Source organism: Martes martes, assembly GCF_963455335.1.
Source record: "Martes martes genome assembly, chromosome: 1".
In the NCBI taxonomy this organism is placed as follows: Eukaryota; Metazoa; Chordata; class Mammalia; order Carnivora; family Mustelidae; genus Martes; species Martes martes.
The window spans coordinates 67,956,897-67,983,908 of NC_137888.1; the positions used below are offsets into that span (position 1 = coordinate 67,956,897).

General features: G+C 35.5%; 1 protein-coding gene across 2 annotated transcripts in view; it reads right to left on the minus strand.

Annotated features, from left to right (window-relative positions):
• XRN1 (5'-3' exoribonuclease 1) overlaps positions 1–27,012 on the minus strand; it is a 104,068-nt gene that overhangs the window by 3,672 nt on the left and 73,384 nt on the right. For both annotated transcript variants that reach the window (XM_080822544.1, XM_080822543.1), the window contains exons 30-40: positions 25,891–25,960; positions 24,489–24,696; positions 23,132–23,227; positions 17,936–18,041; positions 12,397–12,458; positions 11,101–11,211; positions 10,820–10,942; positions 10,192–10,351; positions 7,881–8,062; positions 6,175–6,288; positions 5,978–6,080 (exon numbers count right to left, since the gene is read on the minus strand). In XM_080822544.1, coding sequence (XP_080678670.1) covers positions 5,978–6,080; positions 6,175–6,288; positions 7,881–8,062; positions 10,192–10,351; positions 10,820–10,942; positions 11,101–11,211; positions 12,397–12,458; positions 17,936–18,041; positions 23,132–23,227; positions 24,489–24,696; positions 25,891–25,960 — 1,335 coding nt within the window. The remainder of the gene's footprint in view (positions 1–5,977; positions 6,081–6,174; positions 6,289–7,880; positions 8,063–10,191; positions 10,352–10,819; positions 10,943–11,100; positions 11,212–12,396; positions 12,459–17,935; positions 18,042–23,131; positions 23,228–24,488; positions 24,697–25,890; positions 25,961–27,012) is intronic.

Genomic DNA, 27,012 nt, shown 5'->3' on the forward strand with positions numbered 1-27,012 from the left:
TTGCTTTTCTTAGTTTTACTTTGATGGACATTCAGGTTTCTTCCATAAGCATGCATACATTTTTCTGAATTAGTGTTTTTGTTTTCTTGGGGTAAATAACCAGAAATAGATTGCTGGATCATATGATCCCTTATTCTTAATTTTTTGAGGAATCCAGGGAAGCTGTAGTTTTTGTGTGTCTCTTTGTTTTTAAAGGGGAGGGAGGGGCAGAGGGAGAGGAAAACAGAATCTTAAACAGGCTCCATGCTAGACATGGAGCCATGTCTAGCATGGAGCCTGATGTGGGGATCTACCTCACAACCCTGAGATCCTGACCTGGGCCAAAATCAAGAGTTGGACTCTTAACCGAGTGAGCTGCCCACGTGCCCCCAAACTTGTCATCGTTTAATGTAGTAGTTCCTAAATGTTGTACTGGTAGTGACTGTGTAAGAATCCACCTGTGGAGCTTGTTAACAATACAGATTCCTGGGGTGTCTGAGTGGCTCAGTCAATTGGGCATCTGACTCTTGATTTCAGGTCAGGTCATGATCTCAGGGTTGTGAAATCAAGCCCAAAGCTGGGCTCTGCGCTCAGTGTGGAGTCTGCTTGAGATTCTCTCTCCTTGTCCCTCTGCCCCTCCCCCAGTTGGCACATGTGCTCTCTCTCCCTCTCTTTAAAATAAATAAATAAACTCTTTAAAAAAATGACAAGTGGGACATTAGCACATCACCACTGAAGAAGATATGCACTGCGTTCAAAACTTCTTTTCAGAGAGATAAAAAGGCAGCCAAACCTGTAAGACAGTATAGCTAAATAATTCAGCCACTTAAGAGACAGTATAGCTTAATAATTCAGCCACTTAAGAAATTTTGGCATCAGGAAAAGAATCATATATTTTAGTGTTTTGAATTACACATGTATAACATCTAGGATGGAGACAACTTTCAATATTAAAAATGCTAAAAATATTCAGAAAATCAGGTCTCAGTACTACTAACTATAAGCAACTTTGGTGCAAGTCATAATGTTAACAAGATCTGTTTAAAAGATGCTACATCAATCTTCTGCAAGGATCAGCTCCACAATTTCCCCCTCAAAAAATCACTATTCTAAATATAAAATACACTTTCCTCTACTTTTTTTTCCACTGGGTTTTTTTTTTTTTTAAAGATTTTTATTTATTTGCCAGAGAGAGAGAGAGAGAGAGAGAGTACACATAAGCAGGCAGAGAGTCAGGCAGAAGCAGCGAGAGAAGCAGGCTCCCCGCCGAACAAGGAGCCTGATGTGGGACTCGATCCCAGGACCCTGGGATCATGACCTGAGCTGAAGGCAGTGGCTTAACCAACTGAGCCACCCAGGTGTCCCTCCACTGGGACTTTTAATACCAGAAAATAGAAATCTACAAAATAACTTTAAAATGTTAATCTGATGATTCAGTTTTTTCTCCTGGTTAACACTGAAATCTCTTGGCTTTTACTTATATTATGTATAATATGGTCCAATTGAATTGGACCATGGGAGAACACCTATTATGAGACCAAAAGAATTCCAATTATAACCTTAAAATTCTTGGGAGGTAGGAAGACAGTATCATAAACATGATAAACTAATGAACATAAGTGTGATAATTAACACGAAAAAGGTAAAAATATCAAGCTGTAAAATATCAATAAGTGGGAAAACAATCATTCTTTTTAGATAATATATCTCATAACCTACATATATTAATTATACTAAAGATTTATATATAGTTACTGGGTTCACTTTTGAAAGAGAAAAGGCTGTCAAATTAGATTTTGGAAGTCACAGTGAACTTACTTCCTTGAGCTATATGAAAACATCAGATTTATTCAGTCATAAAAATTTTATGACTAAAGCATTGTTTATACAGGTGAAGAAATACCAGTGCAGTACAGTAACAAAACCATGGACTTTGGAGTTAGAAAGACTTGGGTATGAATGCTAATTTTGCTACTCAGGAACGTACGTCCTTAGACAAATTACATTTTCTTAAAAAGTCAAAGTAGTATACACACATTGTAATAAAAATATTTTTAATATAATATAGTAGATGATCCCAGGTTTAACTGTTTAAGCTGTTTATTTACACCACTGTTCAATAATTTGCTTCTACCACTACTGATTTTTCAATGTTAGGCATTTTTAGGTCTACTGACTTCCTAGTAAGATAGATCAGAATTCAGGTAGATCAAAATCAAAATTATTTTATATCACTCCTTACTACTTGCTCTGTTTTTCCAATAAAAACATATCATTATTTATGATTTATGATTTAAACAAGTATATTTGTTTAAATATATAAGTGGGGTTTACAGTATGTGGTTCTGTAAATATTGTCAATGCAGAGCCAAGTAGGTACTCTGATTATGTTCTTTTCTTATAAAACTTTTTTACTGTTTTTTAAAAAATTTAATTATTTTTAAAGATTTTTTTAATTTGTCAGAGGGAGACAGAGAAAGAGAGAGAGAGCAAGCACAAGCAGATGGAGCGGCAGGCAGAAGGAGAAGTAGGCTCCCCGCTAAGCAGGGAGTCCAATGCAGGACTCAATCCCAGGACCCCAGGATCATGACCTCAGCTGAAAACACACGCTTAACCAAGTGAGCCACCCAGGAGTCCCTGCTCTTTGAAAAGTAATTATCTTCTTAAAACTTCTTACTCTTCTATGTACTTATCCTTGATGTTTTTCCAGATGCTGCCCATTTATCAGATAACTATCTTACCCTCTAAGACCTCCCTCTGCTCTTCCAATTGGGAAGAGTTACTTTCTAGACCTGCTCTTCCAATTGGGAAGAGTTACTTTCTAGACCTGCTGAGCAGCTAGCACATCGGGACTTCCATTCATTGCATTAGTATACTAGACCTCTTATGGTGTAGTCTTATGGTTTTTCTTTCATTTTTTCTTTCCTTCTTTGTGTCTTCCTTTTTTCTTTCTCCTTTTCTTTCTGTCTCTCTTACAACTACTTTGCTTTGCTGGAACATATAATCAATCCTCTAGCTTCTTAAGGGTGCATAAGAAGTAGATTAGCATGTCTAAAAATGTTTTTATTCCACCTTGTACTAGACTTATAGTTTGACTATACAAAGAAATCTAAGATAAAACTAATTCTGCCTCAGAATTTTGAGGTATTCAATGCTCAGTGCTTCCCAGTTCTCTTCAGACAACCTCTTTATCATTTGGTATTCTCAATTTCAAGGCAATCTCTTTTTTCATTCATTGTGCTAAGCATTTGGTGGCCCTTTCAACTTAGAGCTGCATGTCCTTTAGTCCAGGAAACATTTTTATCTTATTTCTTTGAAACTTTCTTCCTTTCCTACTTTTGTCTCTGGTTCTTTGTTCTGGAACTCCAATTAGATAGGTCCCGGGTCTGTGTACTCTTCCTCTAAATCTCCATTCTTTCTGATTTTCCACTTTTTATCTTGTTCTTCCTGAGAGTTCTTTGGCTTTGCTAAGGATTTATCTCTTGGAATTTAAAATTTCAACTTAACAATTTAGTTCTTATTCTCCAATTGTTCTTCCCCTCGCCCTTACACTCTTGTTCTTATGTTTTAGTTGCGGTACTGTTTTATCTCTTTAAGAATATTAACCATGAGCTATCTTTGAAGTTTTACTTCCTACATTCTCTCTCTCTTTTAAAGTTAGAGATTTTCCCCAAATGTTCCAGATCTCTCACAGTCTTGTATCTATTCATATTAAAGAGCACTAAAACTGTGATTAGAAGTAGTGTTTGTGTTAAGGGGCTACATGACTTGAGAGCTTCTCTATAGAATAGCCCTAGAAAGATCCACTTCTTATTTGGTGGTGAGCCAGCCTTTTGGTCTTTCTTCCAAAAGTCATTAGGTCTTTTCTTCACAGTTCAATGAAATTCTGAAAAGAACCATCTCCTACTTCCTATATGAGCTTTGGCTGGCTACAAATTGAGAACAGGATGGCAAAAAGGAAATTTACCTTAATATCAGTTTTCAGTCTTATATCTCTATTCTGGTGTCCCCATATCTAGGAAACCTTCTGGAGAACATACCTCCAGTGCTCTGCCTGAAGAGGCAACTGCCTGTGTGGGGGTAAGGATCTGAGGAGCAGTCCCATTCCTCCACATACAGACTTTGAAACAATCCTCCTCTTTTCAGCCCATGCCTCACTGGAAGCGCTGATAGCTTCTGACACTTCTAAGTTCTGAATCTCTTGGGATCTGTCAGGGATGAGCTACTCATCAACTAATTTGTATTATCTTCTACAGATATTTTAGTTTGTAACTTACTCATGCTCTGCTAAATTAGTTACTACTCCTTCAGTTGCTTTTCTCATCACAAACTCTTTTCAAATTTCTAATCTGCTGGTATTTCCTCTTTCATCGCTCTGTCCTTGTAGGTTTATACTTTTAAAATCACACTTACTATTTAGTTTCATGTAGTTTGGGCAAAGAGAAGGGAAACTTGTTTAATCAGTATTATTAAATTTTCTAATGCTTGTAGAGAAGACTAGGTATGTAGAGCTCCTAGAGTAATACCTGGCACACAGTAGGCTCAGAAATTTTCTAAACTTGAAATAAACAAATGATTGGTTTTAAAATGATAATTAGGATATAAAGAAGTCAACTGCTATTAGGAAAACGAGGTGATAAAATATATGTTTAATGAGCTAAAGATTTAGAATGATAAAATTACAAAATGGTAGTCTCATAGAAATCCTGGACATAGCCTAGCATAAATAAGAAAATGGGAGTTCCAAAGAAGTTACATGATTTTCTCAAAATCAGTTAATAAGAGAGTCTGGACAAAAATCCTGATTCCACAGTGAACTTTTCATTCCCTCAGAACATATGAAGACCCCAAATGGCTACAGAAAGCAGGGAGCTACCTGCTTGATAACTGAGGTTCTACATTTGAAGGAGGAAGATAGAGAATATTAAGAGACACAGAGTAAGCTTAAAAACTCCTTCATTCTTCACTTCCTTCATCAAGGGCAAGTTTCTTTCTCATCTGCAGCTTCAAAGTCTTACCTGTTTTTTACTCCTTCCACTTCTGTTTTCTCTCCCCTTCCCCTACTTGTGCTTTGAAGTCTGACTTAAACCCGAATTCATCTGTTGGCAGCTACTGGGGAATAAGGGGCTGCCCAGAACAAAGAACAGTCCTACTATAGCCACACTAGAAGCTGTAAAAGGGAATAGTATTTCTACATGAATCTACAGGCTCTGGTTTCAGACTGACTTCTCCTAATTCCTTCTTACATTTCCTAGACATTTAAATAAATTTTTTGTTTTCTTCAAAATGATGCTTCTTAAAATAACTCTTTAAAAACAGTAACTCAGAGGCGCCTGGGTGGCTCAGTGGATTAAGCCTCTGCCTTCGGCTCAGGTCAGGATCTCAGAGTCCTGGGTTCAAGACCCTCATCAGGCTCTCTGCTCAGTGGGAAGCCTGTTTCCCCCTCTCTCTGCCTGCCTCTCTGCCTGCTTGTGATCTCTGTCAAGTAAGTAAATAAAATCTTTTAAAAAAAATTAAAATAAAAACAGTAACTCATTAACAAGTATTTATTTCATTTAATTAATGAAAAGATCGCTTATTTATTTATTTATTTGACAGAGAGACACACACATACACACACACACAGACAGCTGGAGGAATGGGAGGAGGAGAAGCAGGCTCCCCGCTGAGCAGAGAGCCTGCTGCGGGGCTCGATCCCAGGACTCCGGGATCATGACCTGAGCTGAAGGCTGATGCTTAATGACTGAGCCACCTGCGTGCCCCTTTATTTTACTATTTTTTAAAGATTTTATTTATTTGAGATAGAGTGAGTGAGAGAGAGAGCATGAGGCAGGGGGCAGAAGGAGAGTGAGAAGCAGACTCCCCACTGAGCAAGGAGCCTGATGAGGACTCGATCCCAGAACTCTGGGATCATGACCTGAGGCAAAGGCAGACACTTAACTGACTGAACCACCCAGGCACCCCAATAACAAATATTTAGAGGAGCCAAATATCTTACCAGTAGGTTGAGGAAAAACTGGAGGAATGGTTCCGGGTGGTACAGCAGGAGGATAATTTGGAAATATTGGTGGAGGTAAAGGGAAATTCACTCCTAAGGAGCCCTATGGAAGTATTTAAAAGTTAGAAGACAATGCAACAAAAACATCTATAGAGATTAATTAAAAGTTTAGTAGAGAAGTCATGATCAATTCTTACCAATTGTTGTAAAGCAAAAAGTGCGGCTTTTTCCTTGGCTTCATTTTCAGAATGGCACTGTGGCCCATGTACCAGTAAGCCATTAGATAATTTTACCTGGCAAACTGTCATTGTCTAAAAAAGAGAATATGAAATGTCTATAAAGTTAACTGTCTAGGATATTGGCTTCCTCCCCCCATGCTTAGTCTAAACAAGCAGAATAATTTCATGTGACATTCTGTAAAAAAGAACTCAAAAATTCAAAAGGGCAATCAATTTAGTTTTGGGTTTCCCTACTAAAACTTTAGAATCATTTCCTTATCTTGCAATGTTTATAAAATAAAATGTTCTTTAAGCTAGCTGAAGGGTCAAGAATCCTAATGCAAATGAAAGCCAATAAAATTTTTTCTTTAAACCAGGAGTTAGGAAACTAGGCCTTTTGCTTGTTTTTGTAAATAAGGTTTGTTTCAGTTTTTGGGTTTTTTTGCAATACAGCCAAGTCCTTTCATGTATTGCCTATGTCTGTTTTCATACTATAACAGCCCAGCTGAGTAGCTGTGACAGAGACCATGAAGCCTTAAATATTTACTATCTGGCCCTTGAAAAAAAAAATTGCGGACTCCTGCTTTACACCTTCCTCCGAATAGCAGATATTTCATTAATATGAATTAACTGCCAAAATCTAAAAGACTTAGTGGTAATGACCAATTTCATGTTCACATTTAAGGTATATAACTCTCTATTATACATTTTTTCTTTTACAAAACAAATTTTTAAAAAAAATTCTACTTATTTTTATGTAATAATATTAATTTAAGATTGCTTTGTTTTAGGTGAGAATGTATCAAGAACTTGGATAAAAAGAAGATAAAACAAACTTTCCTATAGTAAGTGGTTCTCAAGGTGCAGTCTGGGCAGCCTGGGGGTCCCTGAAACCCTTTCAGGAGGTCCTTGAGTCAAAACTATATTCATAATAACATTAAGGTGCTATTTGCCCTTTCTACTCTTAGTTTCTCACAAGTATAGAGAGGACAGAAAATTCACTGGAATAGCTTAAAATTCTACACCGCAACTAACTTCTAAGAAAGTACCACATTTAAATGTAGTATCAAAAAAATATCCATTATCTGAAAAGGTTATTAAAATTCTCTCCCTTTCTCTATCAATCTGTCAGGGGCCAGATTTTCTTCAGGTATTTCAACCAAAACATAACACAAGAGATTGATATTAAGAAGCGGATATGAGAATCCAGCTTCTCCCATTAAGCTAGAGATGGAAAAGACTTGCAAAAATGTAGAGCAGTGCTATTCTTCCCACTAAGTTTTTGAAAAGTTATTTTTAATAAATATTTTTAATTTTTTTCAACTTCAGTTTCTAATAGAGTTAATAAGAACATAACACAAGTAAACAAAAGCTTTGGCGGGACCTCAAAAAAAAACAGTGGGAGTTTATGAAGCCAAAAGTTTGAAAGCTGCTGCTGTAGACAAAGATCCCTGGCTCTATCAATCTGTCCGGGCTATGTGCTGCCCAGGTTTTCTCTTTGTCAGCATCTCTGTGGGCTCTGGCATAAATGTGAGTGAGCCATAGTGGGAAGTATAAATCTATGATGCTCATAAAGTAAAAGAAAAAATCAGCTCCATTATATTATTTTTGCCAAAGATTTTCAGTCAGTTTATTTAAGCTCAGTGTTAAATAAGTTATATAAATGCAACAGTAGTATACTGTACCTGTGGTGTTCTAAGAAAGGAGAAATCTGGTTGTGGCATTCCAATAAGGGAACAAATTCGAGAAAGTTCAGTTACTGGTGTGGACACAGGAGGGATATGGTTGGGAGCAGGCCAACACACATGGTCCATAGACTGAACATTATGGTATTCGCTAGTACTGTGAGGCTTATTCATGTAAGATGCTACCAAAAAACAGAAAAGGATATATATACAGATATTAAACTATATATTGAGCTCTGCAATTATTATAGGGTTTTATAGATAGCAAGCAGAAAATTGTTAAAAGATGAAAAAAGGAAGCTCTCATGAAGCAAATTATTTAGTATTGCCTAAAATTACCAAGAATTCAATAGAGATTTTTAGATGATTATAACTGATTAATGATACATGACTAAGATAAAGATTTTAAAATATGGTAAGTAGCTGACTACAAAAACCTGAAATCTTGAGAGATCAATGACTATATAGCTATGTTTGAGCAAAGCTGTGTTTGAACAAGCAGTTTTCTTGAGCTGATTTACAATTAAATCTTAAGTTTTGAGGGGCACCTAGGTGGCTCAGTGGGTGACTCCTCTGCCTTCGGCTCAGGTCATGATCTCAGGGTCCTGGGATTGAGCCCCGCATCAGGCTCTCTGCTCAGTGGGGAGTCTGCTTCACCCCCTCTCTCTGCCTGCCTCTCTGCCTACTTGTAATCTTTGTCTGTCAAATAAATGAATAAAATCTTAAAAAAAATTTTTTAAGTTTTGAGGCTTTGGCTTCAGTCTTACTTGTCAAAATTCCATTTTACGTTCTGCGACACATGGATAAAAGATTTGGTTACTCCCAAATGATGCTGCTTAGAAGTTTTTTCTAAAAATAACCCTTTTAAAAGTGCTTTTATAGAAGATGATTAAAACATTCTGAAAGTTCACATTCTTTATGATCAACAAACTGGCTAATAGAACAAGAGCACATCCCAGTGAAGAATGAAACTAAACCTCTTATTATACAGATTAAAAAAAGGTTAGGTGGCTTGCCCAAAGTCACAGAACTTATTAACCCTGTAATTTGGGCTGGATTCTGAGTTTTTGACTCTATGAGATAAGATATTCTTTACTATTCTGAAATAAAGTTAATTGTTTTTGACAGTGGAACCATCTTTTTCCAGTTTTGTTTTAAAATTTTATTTTGTTCTACTTGAAGAGCATGTGCGTCACCATGATAGTTTCCTAATAGTTACTGGAATTTTAAATTAATCATTTATTCTATTATTCACTAAAATAGAAGATAAATGAAGCTAGGCTCTGATTTTGTTCCAGATTTTGATCCTTAATGAGCTCAGATCTATTTCAAAATTTTTTTTATCTCTAGAAACTTCTGTCCCCACTTACTTTTATATTAGTCATTCTTCCTAGGAGGCTTCTGTAGATAATTTACAGAGGCATAATAGTAAAGTATAGGGGACACAGACAGTAGGAGCAATGATGGATGTGTATTAAAATCTGGCTATGTACCAAATGGTATACTATGGGCTTCACAGTTTTAAGGTAAGTACCTACTTTCCAATGTCTACATTCAGTCTTTTTATTTTTGTTTTAAAGATTTTATTTATTTATTTGACAGACAGATCACAAGTAGGCAGAGAGGCAGGCAGAGAGAGGAAGGGAAGCAGGTTCCCTGCTGAGCAGAGAGCCCAATGCGGGGCTTGATCCCAGGATCCTGGGATCATGACCCGAGCCGAAGGCAGAGGCTTTAACCCACTGAGCCATGCAGGTGCCCATCTATTAATTATTTTTAATTGATTTTATCGCTTTTTCTATTTTTATGTTGGTCAACCTATTGTAACATAGTACTAATATCAATTATTGGTACCTATAATGAGCCAGACACAGTGCTAACTGCTTTATATGGATCATATAATTATCACAAGTCATTTGCAATGTTATTCTCATTTTGTAAATAGAAAAAAAATCTTAAAATCTTAGTAAAGTGAAATAACATACTTAAGTTACATAACTTTTTAAATTACTGAGGAAAAAAAGCTAGAATCTAAAAACTTTTCTATGTTTGGGTACTACAGAATGAGTATCTGTAATAGCACAATTAAAGTAATCATAAGACAGAGACTACAGATCTACTGGTTACATAGTTATATTATTATTTAATAACACAAGCATAAAAATTATACTCTTATTTGTTACTCTTAATTATACTCTTTTAAAAATATAAGTAGTTTTATCTTCAAAAAGCACATGACAAAAATACCCCAAATTAACTGAAGTTTTGAAATGATATTGGTTACTAGTAATAGTACTTAGTTTAGTTTACATACTTAATTTCTTATTTTGTTTAGCCTGGGAGGAAGGTCCATATTCATCTCTTCTATTAGAGGAAACATTGACTTCATTACCAAACTGCTTCATTTCATTTTTATGGTCCACAGCATCAGAGCCATCAATTTTTAGTATTTCTTTAAGCATCCGAGTTCCCTTCTGTTTTGAAAATGATTGGTACAGAGATGGTGGGGGTAGGTAGACAAAAGTTAACATTAGAATTACAGAGTTTATTAACCCTTCTTTTAATGAGTTCCATTGTTAAAAATTAAGATGGTAACTACATTCAGATAGGGAGTTAAGCAAAATCAACAATCTAGAGTTGAAAAAAAAAATAACCACATTATCTGCCACAGAAACAATACTTAATCTTTCTGCTTAACCTGACCAAACTGCCTGGTAGCAATGTTTGAAAAGCATGGGAGTTATATGGTTTAAAGAGGAAAACAAACAATCAAACAGATAGATAATTGCCCAGGGCAGCCTGGTTTTCCTCACAAAATGTCAATATGATGCAACACTCCAGTACACAGGAGACCAAACTGTTCTAAGAGTTGCATGGGGTAGGTATGCAGAGGCCACAACAGTGAAGTTACTACAGTATGAAAGCTCCTATAAAATACGAACCATAGCAAATGACTGTGGTGACAAAAGCTCTTCACTTGGAGGCTCTTCATGATGAGATGATTGTACTTCATTTTCTTTGGAGATATTCAAGGATGCTAAAAGGTTCTCAATTCTAGGGTTTGGCTAAAAGAAGAAATATTTTGTGCATGAAGAAAGATGAAAGTAGAAGGATATGGAAAAAGTTGAGAATTTTAGGCACAAAAATGATCACATAATTTCCACTCAATCATCTTCCCAGGTGCCAAAGTTCAGGAAGAGAAATTGAATGAATGGTTTTTTACCTTATCAATAGCATTTGGGTAACCAGTCACAACCTTTTGGTTTTCTGAGACTTCTGCACTTTCATTTCTCTTCAATAGCTTAATATTACATTTGGCAGGCCCTCCAAACATCTATAAAAGAGTAAGAATGAGCTTTTTGTGCAAATATAATAATAAAATAACTGTTACTTAATAGTGTTCTAAATAAATTGCTGCAAATTTTTTATGTGCCATTTTCTTTTCTATCATAAGGGGACATGTAAACTTGGATGAGAAAAAAACTTAGACCTTTATCTTCATTAACTTCTAAATGAATTTAGAAGTTTTTCTTCAATTATGAATGTAGGCAATAAGGTGATTCTAATTGTATCTCAATATAATTAATTTTCTTTCAAATCTTATGTATTTTATTTCAGCATTAAAAACATTATTCTGAGAAAGAATCCATAAAAAAGTTTATAAATCCCTTCTCTAGAAGAAAGGAAATTATAGCTAAGAGTTTCAGAAAAAGAAGGGTTTAAAAGTCAACCATTTACTGGTATCTAAATATTAATGGGTTCCATTTACTGAGAACCTGTTATGTGCCAAATATACTGCTAAGATGTCTTTTATAAATTTGATAAATTACTAGCTTATAAGAGATCTAATTTTTAAAAACTTAAAAAAAATAATACACATATAGAAAGTACATATATCATTAGTGTACCTAAATGTTTTTAGAGTAAATATTTGTTAATCTTTGATTGTAAAATGTGTATATTCTCCTTATCAATCAGCAGAGACTATACAAAGTAAAACATAAATGATCTCAGCTTCCTCCCACCAAGCTACTCCACAGAATTAACTATTAACTTTGCTATGTTAATTCAAATGATTCACTGAATACATGCATATATTTCTACACATTTTATGCATATATTCATGTATGTAGGTATGTTCATATGTATGTAGATACGTATATATATATATAGACTACATACAAGGAGTGAGACAAGTGATCTATTTTTACTCCATTTTAAAGATGAAGATAGTTGAGGTTGTGAGAGGTACAGTGAGTTGCTCAAGGCTACCCAACTTTTAAATATATATGTACGTATATATATGCGTGCGTGTATATGTGTGTGTATATAAATATCTCTAGTCCCAAATCCTGACTCTATTTGTGTAACCCCCCATCCAAGTGACAGGCAGTTGCTATACTTCATCAATCTTCTTGTCATACACCTTAATGGATTAGGGCTGCAAAATTCAGATGCCACAGAGCTACCAATGGTAACAAAAAGGTGGCTACTAGAAATTTGATTTAAGAAAGCTTACCTGTTTATTTGACATTTTTTGTAACCGATTCTCAGTTTTAGGACTTTTACACTCTTCTTTAACTAGGAACAAGAAAATAGGAATTTTGGTAAGTGAAAAATATTGCTACAAACCAGTTAAATTTACCAAATATTTGCCACAGCAAGGCACTGTGTTGCTGTGCTGAAAATTCACAGAATTCTGAGAGGACAAAGGCCCTCATCTTGAAAAACTTGTAGAAGAACAGAAGAGATACTGACAGATATAAGGGAAAAGGAAAGGTGACATGTAATTGAGTCTCCAAGAATGTAAATTTGCAAAGGGCAGAGTAGAAGGCTAAGCATTCCAGGAAAAGGAAATAACAGGAGAAAAGAAGTGGAAGCAAAAAACAAGGAATTTATTTACGGAACTCTTAAACAGACTAATTTTGCTGGAGGTCAAGGAGCATCATGGAGCTAATGTGATGGGAAACGGGCAACCAATCACAGAAAGGTTTTGAGAAGCAGTGATCTGATCAGAACTGTGCTTTAGGGAGATTAAAATATGGCAGTAGCTTATCAAATAGACAGGAGAGTAAGAGAAAAACTAGGAAGCTATTTTAGTACTCCTGTTAAGGGGAAATAGGGAAAATGGTAGGAAAAATAAAAAGGACAAATTGGAAGAGGAAGGAAAAGGGGTGCTTGGGTGGCTCAGTCAGTTAAACATCCTGGGATTGAACCCCACACTGGGCTCCCTCCTTGGCAGGGAGCCTGCTTCTCCCTGCCCTGCTCCCTCTACTTGTGTTCTCTCTGTCAAATAAATAAATAAAATCTTAAAAAAAAAAAAAAGGAAGAGGAAGGAAGAAAGGAAAAAAAGGAGGAAAGAACAAAAGAGGAAAGAGAGGGTGAGAAAAGAAGCAGGGAGAAGGTATGGGAAGGAGGGAAGGGATGGGATGAAGAGAGAAGGGAAGAAATGAACAAAGATAGGAAGATAGTGAACAGAAGAGGGGACATAAAAAGGGGAGGGGAGGAGAGGAAAGGGAGGTAAGGGAAATAAGGGAGAAAAGGAAGGAAGTAATCTTACAAAAAGGAGGAAATAAAAAAGCAAGTTTACATATACTGACATTAAGCCTTTGTTGAGACACACACACACCAAAACTAAATTGGAATTCCAAATAGTTTACATACATTCATGTAAATAATAATTTGAAGAAAAACAGCAACATATTTCAATTAAATATAAAATCTTTAAGCTATATTTATGACTTATAGGGACAGTAATCTATAGGTAACTTAAAATGTAAAAGAAACAAAAATAACAGATATTTGTGCAAAAAATAGTTTAGCAGTTATCAAACTGAACCAAAGTTATAAAACCACATATTTGTTTTGGAAACAGCTTTTTAGAAAAATATTTTAAAAGAACATTCTTGGCGCACCTGGGTGCCCAGGCTCAGTTACTTGAGCATCTGACTCCTTGTTTTGGCTCAGGTCATGATCTCGTGGTCATGGGATCATAGGATTGAGCCCTGAGTGGTGGTCAGGCTCTCTGCTCAGTGGGGAGTCTGCTTCTCTCCCTCTGCCCCTTCCCCCACTCACACACACACTCTCTCTCTCTCTCTCAAATAAATACATCTTTAAAAAAGAAACCTTTCTTATATTATATATACATAAAATACATGCATGTATAAAATATAATAAATTAGACTCAGGATACTGCATGAGATATTTCCTCTGCTGGAATACTCTTCAGCAAATGTTTTGCATAGCTTATCCCTTTATTTGGGTCTCTGCTCAAATGTTTTATCCTCAGAGAGGCATTCCGTGACTGGTCTATAAAATACCACCCCTACCTATACTTTTAATCTGCTTTATTTTTCATCATAGCACTTATCATTACTACACATTATGGAATTTATTGAATAGGGTTTTTTGGGGGGGGGGAGAGCTATTGTTTTGCCTATTGTCAGTTTCCACCTAAAAATATAAAGTCCATTAGTCCGGAAGACTTGTCTGTCTGGTTCACTCATATATCCCTACCACCTAAAATAGTACCTTGTACATAGAGCTCAATAAATAGCAGCTGAATAAATAAATGAATGAATAACAAATGAGTCATACTTTGAACTTAAAGAGTAATTTGCAGCAATTTGGGAATATTCTGATCAAGAGAAGAGAAAAACTAACTGCAAGATGAAGATTCTCATCTCTGTATCTGTATTCCCCACTGTGCCTGAAACATAGTAAGCACTACTGGAGGACTGAAATAAGTAAAAATCTATATATTATGTAAGAGAATATTAACAAAATATACATATTTTAAATAAAAAATTATAACATAAGTTAGAGTAATTTAATAGGCAAGTGTTTACACACAAAAAAGTAACTGGATTATGCTGAATAAAATTTATTTCAAAAAGTAGTGAGGGGACATCAGCCAAAAAATCAGAGTAAGGACCTTTAAAAATTCTGTGCTCCATAAAAGCAACAAGAAAATGGGCACAAATTACTCGAATCCAAATTTTTAGAGTTACGGAAATTAATCAAATCCATAAAAACAACAAGAAAATCGGCATAAATTACTTGAATCCAAATTTTTAGAGTTACAGAAATTAATCAAAGGCCCATAGCAATCTGAGGGGTATTTACTCCAGAAAAAAGACTGACTCTTCTAATAGTGAGCTTTATGGCTGAACTTGCCCTAGTCTCAATCCCTACTCTACAACTCTAAGTAGCCTTAAAAAATAGCAGCCAGCAGTTTTTGGTGAAACCAATAACCTGCAGCCACCAGAGACCAGGATGAGGCTGAGCTCTTCCAAAATATTATTCCCCACATTCTGTAAGGTCAGTATTCCCACGATTTCACAATCAAAGATATCACAAGAAAAGGAAATGACAAATATCCTCTACTATGTATATAAATGCTAAAATAAAATCCTCAACAAAATACTAGCAAATTAAATCCTGTAGCATATAAAAAAGATTAAACCCCTAGACATAGTAGGATTTATTCCAAGAAGGCAAAGTTGGTTCAACATATAAAAGACAATCAATGGAATCTACCATATTAATTAAACACAGAGATAGCAACTGACAAAATCTAATATTCCTTCAAGAGGGAGCAAAATCAACAACCTCAGAACAGAAAGGAACTTCCTCATCTAATAAAGGGCATTTACCAAAACCCATAGCTAATATTACACTTTATGCTGACAGATTGAAAGCTTACCCCTAATATCAAGACAATTAAGGGTGTTCACTCCTACTACTTCTATTCACCACTGCATTGATGGTTTTAGCTACAGCAATTAGGCAAGAAAAAGAAATACAAGAAATCACATAAAAAGAAGTAATACTATCTCTATTTGCCAAAGCCACAAAAAATTAGGGCTAATAAACAAGTTCAGCGAGGTAGCAGGATACAAAAATCAATATACAAAAGTCAGCTTTATCTCTATAAACAGCACTGAACAATCCATCCCCAATCACCAATTAAGAAAACAGTTCCACTGACAATAGGGGTGTCTGGGTGGCTTAGTGGGTTAACTGTATGACTCCTGGTTTTGGCTCAGGTCATGATTTCAGGGTTGTGGGACTGAGCCCTACAGTGGCTTAAATGCTCAGTGCAGAGTCTGCTGGAGATTCTCTCCTCTCTCTTCCCCTCTGCCCCTCCTCTAGCTCTTTCTCTAAAAAATTAAAATTTTGAAAGAAAATAAAAAAACAGACCAAGAAACAGTTCCACTGACAATAACTAGCATTTACAATAAAATACCAGGAATAAATTTTTCAAAAGATGTAAGACTTGTACACTGAAAACTATAAGACATCATTGAAGGAAATTAAAGACTTAAATAAACGGAGATACTTTATGTTCATGGATAGGAAAACTTAATATTGTTAAGAGGACAATACTCTCCAAAATAATCTATAGATTCAACACAATCTCAACAAAAATTCCACCTGCCATTTTCACAGAAACAGGCAAGTTGATCCTACAATTCATACAGAAACGCAAGAGATCAGAACAGACAAAACAATGTTGAAAAAGAAAAATAAAGTTAGAGGACTCAAAGTTTCCAATTTCAAAACTTAAAACAAAGCTGTGATAATTAAGATAGTATGTTCTTTGCATAAAGATGGTATATAGATCCGTGGAATAGAACTGAGAGGTCAGAAATAAACCCATACAAAAAAAAAAAAAAAAAAACCCATACCTCTATGGTCAATTGATGTATAATAAGGGTGCCAAGAGAATTCAATGGGCAAAGAACAGTCTTTCAGCAAGGGGTGCTGAGACAACTGGATATCCACATTACAAGAATGAATATGGACCCCTCCCTTGTACCATATACAAATACTCAGAAATGGAAAAAAAAAAAAGACCTAAATATGAGAGCTAAAACTACAAATCTCTTAAAAGAAAAGACAGGTATAAATCTTTGTGACCTCAGATTATGCAATGGTTTCTTAGATATGATACATAAAGCACAAGTAATCAAAGAAAAAGTAGAAAAGATAAATTAGAATTGACCAAAATTAAAGATTTTTGTTTTAAGGACACTATAAAGTTAAAAAGACAACACACAGAATGACAGCACATATTTGCAAATCAAATATCTGAATATATATGTAGCATACAGAAGATGTAAAGGACTCACACACTCAAGGATGAAAAGAAAAGTAACTCAATTTTTAAAATGAACAGAGGACCTGAATGGACATTTCTCCAAAGAAGATACACAAACTGCTGATTAGCACATGAAAAGATGCCCAATGTTATTAGTCATTAATGAATCCCAAATGAAAACCACAGAGAGACTTAACTTTACACCCGCCAGAGCTGCTGCAATAAAAAAGATGGGCAATAACAAGTATTATGGAAGATGTAAAGAAACTAGATTCTCATATATCGCTGGTGGGAAACACCAGTTGGAAAAGTTTGGTAGTTCCTTAAAAAGTTAAACACAGAGTTAACATATGACTAATTCTACTGAACTGGATATATACCTAAGAGAACTGCAAACATATGTTCAATCAAAAACTTCTACATGGATATTCACAGCAGCATTATTCATTATAGCCCTAAAGTGGAAAAACCCAAATCTCCATCAATGGATGAATTGATAAACAAAATGTAGTATTCACAGAATAGACTACTATTCAGCCATAAAAAGGACTGCAAAAAAAAAAAAAAAGAATGAAGTATTAATACATACTACAACATGGATGAACCTTGTCTTCATCACGCCAAGTGAAAGAAGCCAGTCACAAAAAGTCACAAATTTTATGATTACATGAAATGTCCAGACAGGTCAATCCATAGAGGCAGAAAGTAAATTAATGGCTGCCAAGGGCTGGAGGAATGACCGCTAATAGGTATGGTGTTTCTTTTTGGGGTAAAGAAAATGTTCTAAATTTAGAGAACTGCATAGGTTGTACAACTTTGTGAAAACAACACAAAAATCACTGATTAAATACTTCAAAAAATGAATTTTATGGTATGTGAATTATAACTCAGTAAACTGTAATAATAAAAAAGAAACCAGTTAGCATCATAAGTATATTTTTAACTTTCAACTTACATTTCCTGTGAGGCTCATGTTTTCTTTGCTGACATTTAACACTGTTGTCAGTAAAGCCAGATTTATGATGAGTTACTTGACTTATTTCTTGAGGTAGAACTGCAACCTGAAAGTTAAAATTCTTATAAATGAATTAAAAACAAACAAAACTACCTTTCCTCAAAGTGATAAAATATTTGGTTGTAGAACTAAATAATAGGAGAGCTGACACTTGAGGTCTAACACTAAAACCCATGTTCACAGTACCATAGCAGAGAAAAAGTATGCCAGAAGTTTAATTAGAAAATATTCTAGTTTTGGGTATAGTTTATTGGGTGGTTCTATCTGATATCTACATAAAGTTATTTATTACTCCCATTGTCATATTTTGACAATAAAGACTTAAATTTTTTTAAAACAAGACTTTTTAAAAGAGTTTTTGGTTTTACAACAAAATTGAGACAAAGGTACAGAGATATTTCATATCCTTTCTGTCTCCACACATGTACAGCATTCTCCATTACCAATATCCTCCACCAGAGTGGTATATTATTACAACCAATGAACCAACACAGACACATCATTATTACTCAAAGACTATAGTTTACATTGGGTTCACTCTTGGTGCTGTATGTTCTATATGTTCAGGCAAATGTATAATGACATGTATCCACCATTATAGTACCACACAGATTATTTTCAGTGCCCTAAAAAGCTTCTGTGCTCTGTCTACAGATCCTTCCCCCAAACCCTGGGCAACCACTGATCTTTTTACTGTCTCCATAGTGTTGCCTTTTCCAGAAGCTTGAATACTTTTTATTTTTACTTTTTAAAAAAGATTTATTTATTTATTTATTTGACAGACATCACAAGTAGGCAGAGAGGCAGGCAGAGAGAGAGAGAGGAGGAAGCAGGGTCCCTGCTGAGCAGAGAGCCTGATGCAGGGCTCGATCCCAGGACACTGGGATCATGACCTGAGCTGAAGGCAGAGGCTTTAACCCACTGAGCCACCCAGGTGCCATGCTTGAATACTTTTTAAAAAATCATGTTGAGTTGTCTGGAATATGCTTATCAGATGAACACCAGGTCACTTATTAATGCTTCACGGATTTAAGTGATATATGTGGTGGCTCATAATTCTTGGAATATACAGGAGGAAATACAACATGACAATGTTTAGCGGATACAAATAATGAAATAGCACCCAATAACAGGAGCAGCATGCAGAAGATTCTGAGGAAATATAGTATCAAGTGTTCAGTTCCATCTCAAGGCAATAGGCAATAAAATAAATAGGAGAACTTGCTGGAGATCTAGAGGAATTTTGGTTGCAAGAGAGGAAAAGTAGAAGGAACAGTAAGAACACATAACCTGAAATGGGAATTATCTACTTGTCGGGAAGGGAAAATAAACAGACCAATCTTACTAGAACAAACCACTTTACCAAAGAGTTGAATATACTTTATATAAGAATTAGGTAGAGTTTGATATAGAAGGGCTAGATATTAGTTTCAGTAGAGGCTGAATTCCACTAGTACTGAACAGAGAGCCCTATACATTCTATAGTATTTGAATAACATTCTTCGGGGCACCTTGGTTAAGTAACTGCCTTTGGCTCAGGTCATGATCCCAGAGGGCTGCGATCAAGCCCCCCAACGGGCTTCCTGCTCAGGGGCAGACTACTTCTCCCTCTGTCCCTCACTCTACTCTCACGCTTCCTCTCCGTCTCCAATAAATAAATAAAATCTTAAAAAAAAAAAATAACATTCTTTTAGGGCTGAAAAAGAGGTCATCTAAGTCTAATGCCTTAATTTTGCACATGAGGCCACAGAGGCCCAAGGAAATTAGAGTTGCTCAAATTGAGTCACCAAATCTGACTTTCTGAGTCCAGTGCAGATTTATTACACCACAGTGCCTCAGGGAACAAAGTAAGGTCAAACCGAGAAGTCTTTGTTAATTAGGTATTTTGCCCAGTTATGCCATTAGGCCAACACAGGTGAAAGGATCACCAAGAAAGATCAATAGGAAAGATACATCAAACAGTACTATGTAAGAAGGACTAAAAAGGAAGGAGAAAAGAAGTGGGAAGCACAGATAGGAGGTTTATCTAGGCTTAGGATGACAGTCTAAGGCCCAATTGTGGGAATTGTCAAGAAATAAAAAGATTTGGAATTTCACTGCAAAAAAAAAAAAAAAAAGAGGGGAGAAAGGAAAAAGATTTTACTCCATTCTTTTCAGATTATATGCCTGGGGAAATGGTAGTGTTAGAAATAAGGATAAGAAGCTTTAGATGAGGTCAATTCTAAAACATCTTTTGGCTGAGGTGATGGTGGGGTGTCCATCTATACCTGTCTTCTAGAAAGTTGGAGATACTGGCTTAGAATGATCCTGATTGAGAAATATGGATCACATAGCTTGAGTGGTTAAATTAGCAGCAAAGTAAGAGCCAACATCACCAAACAATAAAACAAAAGGTGGAGAAAAAACTAGTTTTTCAGTTTTGGGGAACAGTGCCCAGAGAATAGTTGGAAAAACAGAGGTTAAGAAAGAAGCTGAATAAGAAGCAAAAGGTAAGAGGGGAGTCAGAGTAATGTTTCCTTTTAGAGTATAACTCCTTGAAGGAATTGCCTATTCTGCTACCTCCAATTTTTCTTCTCCCCTTCTCTCTTGAACACACTCTTCTTGGTATATCACTCTTACCACTCTACTGAAAGTGCTCTTGTCAAGATTCCCAATGACCTCAGGTGTAAAACTCTATGGTCAATTCTCAGTTTTCATTTCAACTGATCCATTGCCAGCATTTGGCACAGTTCATTACTCTTCTTGACATCCATTCCTCACTTGGCATCTACAACACCACACTTTACTGGTTTTCTCTGGCTCTTTAAGGATGGAATTCTCTAAGGCTAAGTTGTTAGACATCTCTATCTATATCCACTTCCTTGGATATAGATAAATAGATAAACAGATACACATACACATGCCCAAATTTCTCCCTCCAGCTTGGACATCCTCCATAACCATCAGAATCAATGTCCAACTCTACATCTCTACTTAAATTTCTTTTTTTTTTTTTTCTTAAAGATTTTATTTATTTGAGAGAGTAAGTAAGTTAGAGAGCATGACCAGGGGGAAGAGCAGAGGGAGAAGGAGAAGTCGTCTCCTCACTTGTGGGACTCAATCTCCTCTGGGATCATGATCTGAGCAGAAGGTAGACACTTAACTGACTGAGCCACCCAAGCACCCCTCTACTCAAATTTCTAACTCTGTATCTCCACTTAGATGTTTAATATACATCTCAAACTTACTATGACCAGAATTGAATTCCAGATCCTCCTCCATAATCCTACTTGACTTGCAACCTTCTCTATCTCAGGTAACAGCCACTCTATCCTTTTAGTTACTAAGACCTTAAGAGCCACATTCTTTAATCCATATTTTTCTCTCTTAACCCTATACCTAATTCATCATTAGATGGCAATTCCTTCCAAATATGCCTAGAGTTTGATCACTTCTCCATGCTCCTATTATTCTGGTTCAAGTCAATATGAACTCCATCTTGATGATTCCGGTAATCTCCTAAATAATGTTTCCATCCTGGCTCCTCTACATTCTATTCTTAAGATAGCAGATAGAGGGGCGCCTGGGTGGCTCAGTGGGTTAAGCTGCTGCCTTCGGCTCAGGTCATGATCTCAGGGTCCTGGGATCGACTCCCACGTCGGGATCCCTGCTCAGCAGGGAGCCTGCTTCCCTCTCTCTCTCTCTCTGCCTGCCTCTCTGTCTACTGTGATCTCTCTCTGTCAAATAAATAAATAAAATCTTAAAAAAAAAAGATAGCAGATAGAATGATCCTATTAAAATATAAATCAGATCATGTCATTCTGTTGCTCAAAACGCTTTACTGATTCCTCATCTCGCTAAGTAGAAAACAATATTCTTATAATGACCCAGAAGGTCCTGCATGGTATCTAATTACAGTTCCTGTAACTCAGCCTATTGATTCAAAACTATAATGGTCTTTTTTCTCTTCCTTGAGTACACTGGAATTGTCTTCCCAACAGGGTCTTTGAATATCTCTAGAACACCCTCCCCTCAGATATCTACTTAGATACTCTATTCCTCATTTCATTCAAATCTTTACTCAAATGTTACCTGATCATTCTATTTAAAACTGCAAAACCTTGCCTCCCCCTCCTGCCAACATTCTCTATGCTCCTTCTCTGAAATTTTTCTCAAACTTTTTAATTACCTATCTAACATACCATGTAATTTACTTATTTATTGTCCTCTCCTCCCTAGAATACTAATTGTTTGAGGGTCAGAATTTTTGTTTTGTTTACAGCTATATTCTCATTACATAGGACAATGCACATGATAGGCACTCAATAAATACAAGTTGAATGAATTAATGAAATGAATGAATGATAACAAAGCATTCCTAAAAAATGAATGGTTAGTGGTACCAAATAAATTAGACAGGAAAAGAGGGTTTGAAACTCGGATATAGACTGCATTTAGGTAGTAAGGATTTATGGATGATCTAAGCAAAACTTAGCATATTGGCAGAAGAGCCCTGTATAAAACTTTTAGGTTTATTTTACATAATATCCTTTGCTACTTTCTTCTGAAAATGTCACCATCACTGGAAGACATTAGAATAAATGAGGCCTTCATTGTGCAGGCTACTGATTTATAAACTTGAGAGAATATTCTTTCTTGACCTAAGCCGTGAAGATAGGTCAGTAACTAGCAAAAAATGTTGTAGGAATTTATTTCTTACCTTTTCCCGTTTTTTGTTCTGAGTCTACTTTTTTAGCAGAATTTCTTTTCCCTTCTTAATTTATACTAAGGAATGTGAATTTGCTCACTCATATTTAAGACAACCAAGTGCTAACATAAAGCTCCACATTCAGGTGGAAACTAATTAGTTAATAGTAAGTGCATTAAGGCCTTTGTTGAATTTAAAATATAGTTACTGAGATTCTGCAAACAATTAAAATAAAATCTAAAATAATTTAAAAGAAAACTTATCTATATTCCTTCTCCTGAATCTAAAAACTTTTATATATGGCTGAAGAGAATTAGGAAAATTCATGATTAAAACTGTTATTTCTATTTTATGAGATTTTAGGGAAAAAAATAATCATTGCATGCTCACAAGAGAAATGTAAATTTTGTTTTTTAGAATTAAATGTCTATCAAACAAGGTATACTAACCTTCTCTTGTAGAGTTGGCTGAAAATGCTGAACCTTTCCAGATCCCTGTAAGGACTGCCAAATGTTGCAAAACTCATCATCATCTTTAGTAGGTACCTGGCAAAGCACAAAAAGTTTCTTAAGGAACTGAAATACGAGAAAAAAATAAGGATTTATATTTAAAATAAAAAAATTCATTAACGTTATCTAGCAGTACACAAAATATTAACTTCCATTATCTGAATCTCAGTTCTTTTTTTCTGGAGCTCAGTATAGTAATCATAAAAATATTCTATTGGAGTAAAAATGGTCTTTATTGTTTGTAATTGGTTTTGAATGGTTTTACTGAAAGTATTTAAAGCATGAAAAATGCTATGGAAGATTATATTAAATTAATATCCCTACCAGTAGATTTTTTTTTAGTCTTCCAATGTACTGATATCTCATTCAAGCTAACATTTAACAATTTAATTTTTAAAACCTTCATTTTACACAAAAGTAACCTAACAGATTAAAAAACCAGCTATTACTTATGAGGAATTGATTTTGTGCAGCTTAAAACTCTGAACAAATATGTACTAAAATTTAATAGTAGTTACCTATGAAATTTGATTTTTGGTTCTGTTTCCTTTGCTATTATCTCCTTATCTGTACTTTCTAATTAGTCTATAATGAACACGTATTACCTGGATTAAAATGTGGGTAAGATTTGGGGACATGGAGTTACACAAGGTTAAATGTCTCACACAAAACAATTCAATTTTCGTCTCCAGAAAGATAAACTAGAGGAAATCACCCATGAGTTGCATGGGTAGGAACTTGAAAATGGCTTTTGATTAATGTAATTCTCTCCCTTTTAACCTCTCAAATTCATGTCATTTCATAGCAGACAGAATACAACATCTGAGTTATACAAATGTAGTTTGAAAAGTAAACATATAAAAAGAAAAGAGGCATTCTCAGGTTCATTTTTTAAAAATGTATTTCTTTTTCAACTGTAATTTTATAACAGACATAGGATGTTATCAGTAGTTTTTTTTTTTTTTTTTTAAGATTCTATTTATTTATTTGAAGGAGAGCATGAGTGGGGGGGAGGCAGAGAGAGAGGGAGAAGCAGACTTTCTGCTGAGCAGGGATCCTCATGTGGGGCTCCATCCCAGGACCCTGGGATCATGACCTGAGCCAAAGGCAGATGTTTAACAACTGAGCCACAGAGGCACCCTAGTAGTGTTCTTTACTAGCCTATTAACTTAAAAACAAATCTGAAATTGACTTGAACCAAAATTTTTTTAAAAACTAAGTCAAATTAGGTTTTACTTACAAAGTCTGCCTGAGATTTATAAAGGGGCAGAAAGAAATGAAAGACTAAGAGTCTTACTTGAGTAGGAACAAAAAGTGATTGGGGAGAATGGTACAGGCCTCCCAAATGCCCAGATGAAATTGATGAATTTGAGCTATAGTGATTCACAGCTGGTTGTGGTTTCACAATGGCTGTCAACTTCTGATTTCCAGTTTCAGAGCGACTCCCATGAGTAAGATTTACCAAGGCACTTGTTGGCAGTCGATAACCTCTACCAGGCGAGCACCTAAAAAGTAAACAGTTATTTCAGAGGGAAATAATACTAAATAATACTAAAGGGAGCAGAAGAATCAAATTATTTTTAGGTGGACAATCAGTCCATATTCTCAATTAGTAAATATTACTTTTAAATTCAGTAGAGGAACCTGAAATCATAGAAAGATCTCCATTTATAAGATGATACATTTCTGAAAGTAGAAAGGACTTTATTTAATCCTCATCATAATCTAGTGAAGTATGTACCTTCATTATAAATGAAGAAACTGAGGGTCAGAATGCTTTTAGCTACCTACCCAAAGTAGCACAAAGGTTAAGTGACAGAATCCATTCCATGCATCTTTCATTCTATCATAATCCTTTTTCCTGTAACTTTAACTTTTCTATCAGTACTGTCCCCAAATAAGTAAATCTCACTCATGTAAGTTAAAAACAAAAAAAAATCCAATCCTCTGGCTTTAAACCTGCTAACCTCCAGTTACCTTTTCTCTCCTTCATGGTCAAACTTCTCAAGGGTCAGCTCAATTTCTTGCTCCCTCAAACCACCCCGGTGTGGCTGTGCACCCACAGTTCCACTAAAATATAAATCTGCAATCATGTCACACCTCTGATTTTGATGACTTCACATTGCTTTAAGGATAAAGACCAAGATAACAAAATCATTAGCATGTCCTCAAAGTTGGCTTTGGAGCTCCTACACAGTGTGGTCCTTGCTCTTCTCTCTTACTCTCATCTTACATAGTTGCTGAAGTTGCTGACACTTGCATTCTTTTTTTTTTTTAAATGAATAAATCCTTTGTTGCACATGCTATTTCCTCTTCTTGACCACTTGCCATTCTTCTTCCCTCTTCCTCCAGTTAACTATTACTCAATCTTCAAGTCCCATCTTAAATAGCACTTGTCAAAGAAGACTTTCTAGAAGTCATACTCTTACAGAAAATGGAACTTCTCCTTTCCAGCACTTCTCACATTTTAATTAAATAATTAATATTATGATCAGTTACACAATTATCTCCCCCAATAAAATGAAAGCTTTGTGAGTCTAGAAAGCATGTCTATCTTACTCACTGTTATATCCCTAGTAGCATGTATGATGTCTTGCATATGACAGAAATTCAAATTGTAGACAAATAAACAAATAATGTAAAGTCACTGGCCACGTGGACATACTTACAAAGTGTAATTATCATCAGGAAATACAAACCTTATTGTTAAGCCTCCAGGAAATTCTTCATCAAATAGTACTTCAAATAGTACATCAGCTTCTCTATTAGCTGTTAAATAAGAGGAATTTAAAGATCATATGATGAAAAACCAGCATTTAAGTGTTTGGCTTGTAAGAAGCATTACACCTACAAGAAAATGGTGTAGGGGAATACAGTAAATGAAAAGTAGATAAGCTTGCAGATTACCTAAATGGTATTGAAGTAAAATAATATTTTAAATTAGATGTTGTGAGGGGGTTAATTTTATTTTTCTCTGTGCTTTTATCTATGTTGGAAATTATTCACAATGAAAGATTTAATAAAAGAGGTAACTTTAGGGGCGCCTGGGTGGCTCAGTGGGTTAAAGCCTTTGCCTTCGGCTCAGGTTTTGATCCCAGAGTCCTGGGATGGAGCCCTGCATCGGGCTCTCTGCTCAGCAGGGAGCCTGCTTCCTCCTCTCTGTCTGCCTGCTTCTTTGCCTACTTGTGACCTCTGTCTGTCAAATAAATAAATAAATAAATAAAATCTTAAAAAAAAAAAAAAAGAGGTAACTTTGGAGTCTGCAGTTCAGAAGGTCTTGCAGTAAGATAAAAGACAGTGATGATCTGAAAGCATGGCAGTTTATTTAATAAAGGGAATAGAATGGAGAGAACAGAAATATTATTAGATAGAATTGGCAGGAATTAAAAAAAAAAAAAAGAATTGGCAGGAATTTGTGACCTGTGTAGATAAAAAGGATAGAGATGCCAAAGATGACTCCAAGGTTCTGGCTGAGATGACTCGGTAGATTACAGATGCCATAACCGAGATATGAGACATGAGAAAGTACAATAAACTTAGATAGGAACAGAGAAGAACATACTTGGCAGAGAGGCTGATGAGATATATTTGGCAAGAGTAAATTTACCCAAAACACCAAGATAAAATGAAATAATAAGCTATATTTGAATTCTAAGCCCAAGTTAATAATAGATCTATTACATTACTTCAGAATTCACCGACCTTACCTCCTTCCTTCTCCCCTCTTCTCACTCCCCAACCTCTCTTACCTCTTCCCCTCCCCCACCTCAATTTCTCTCCACCTTTCCCCTACCCTTTTTCTACTTTATTGGTTCTGTTTC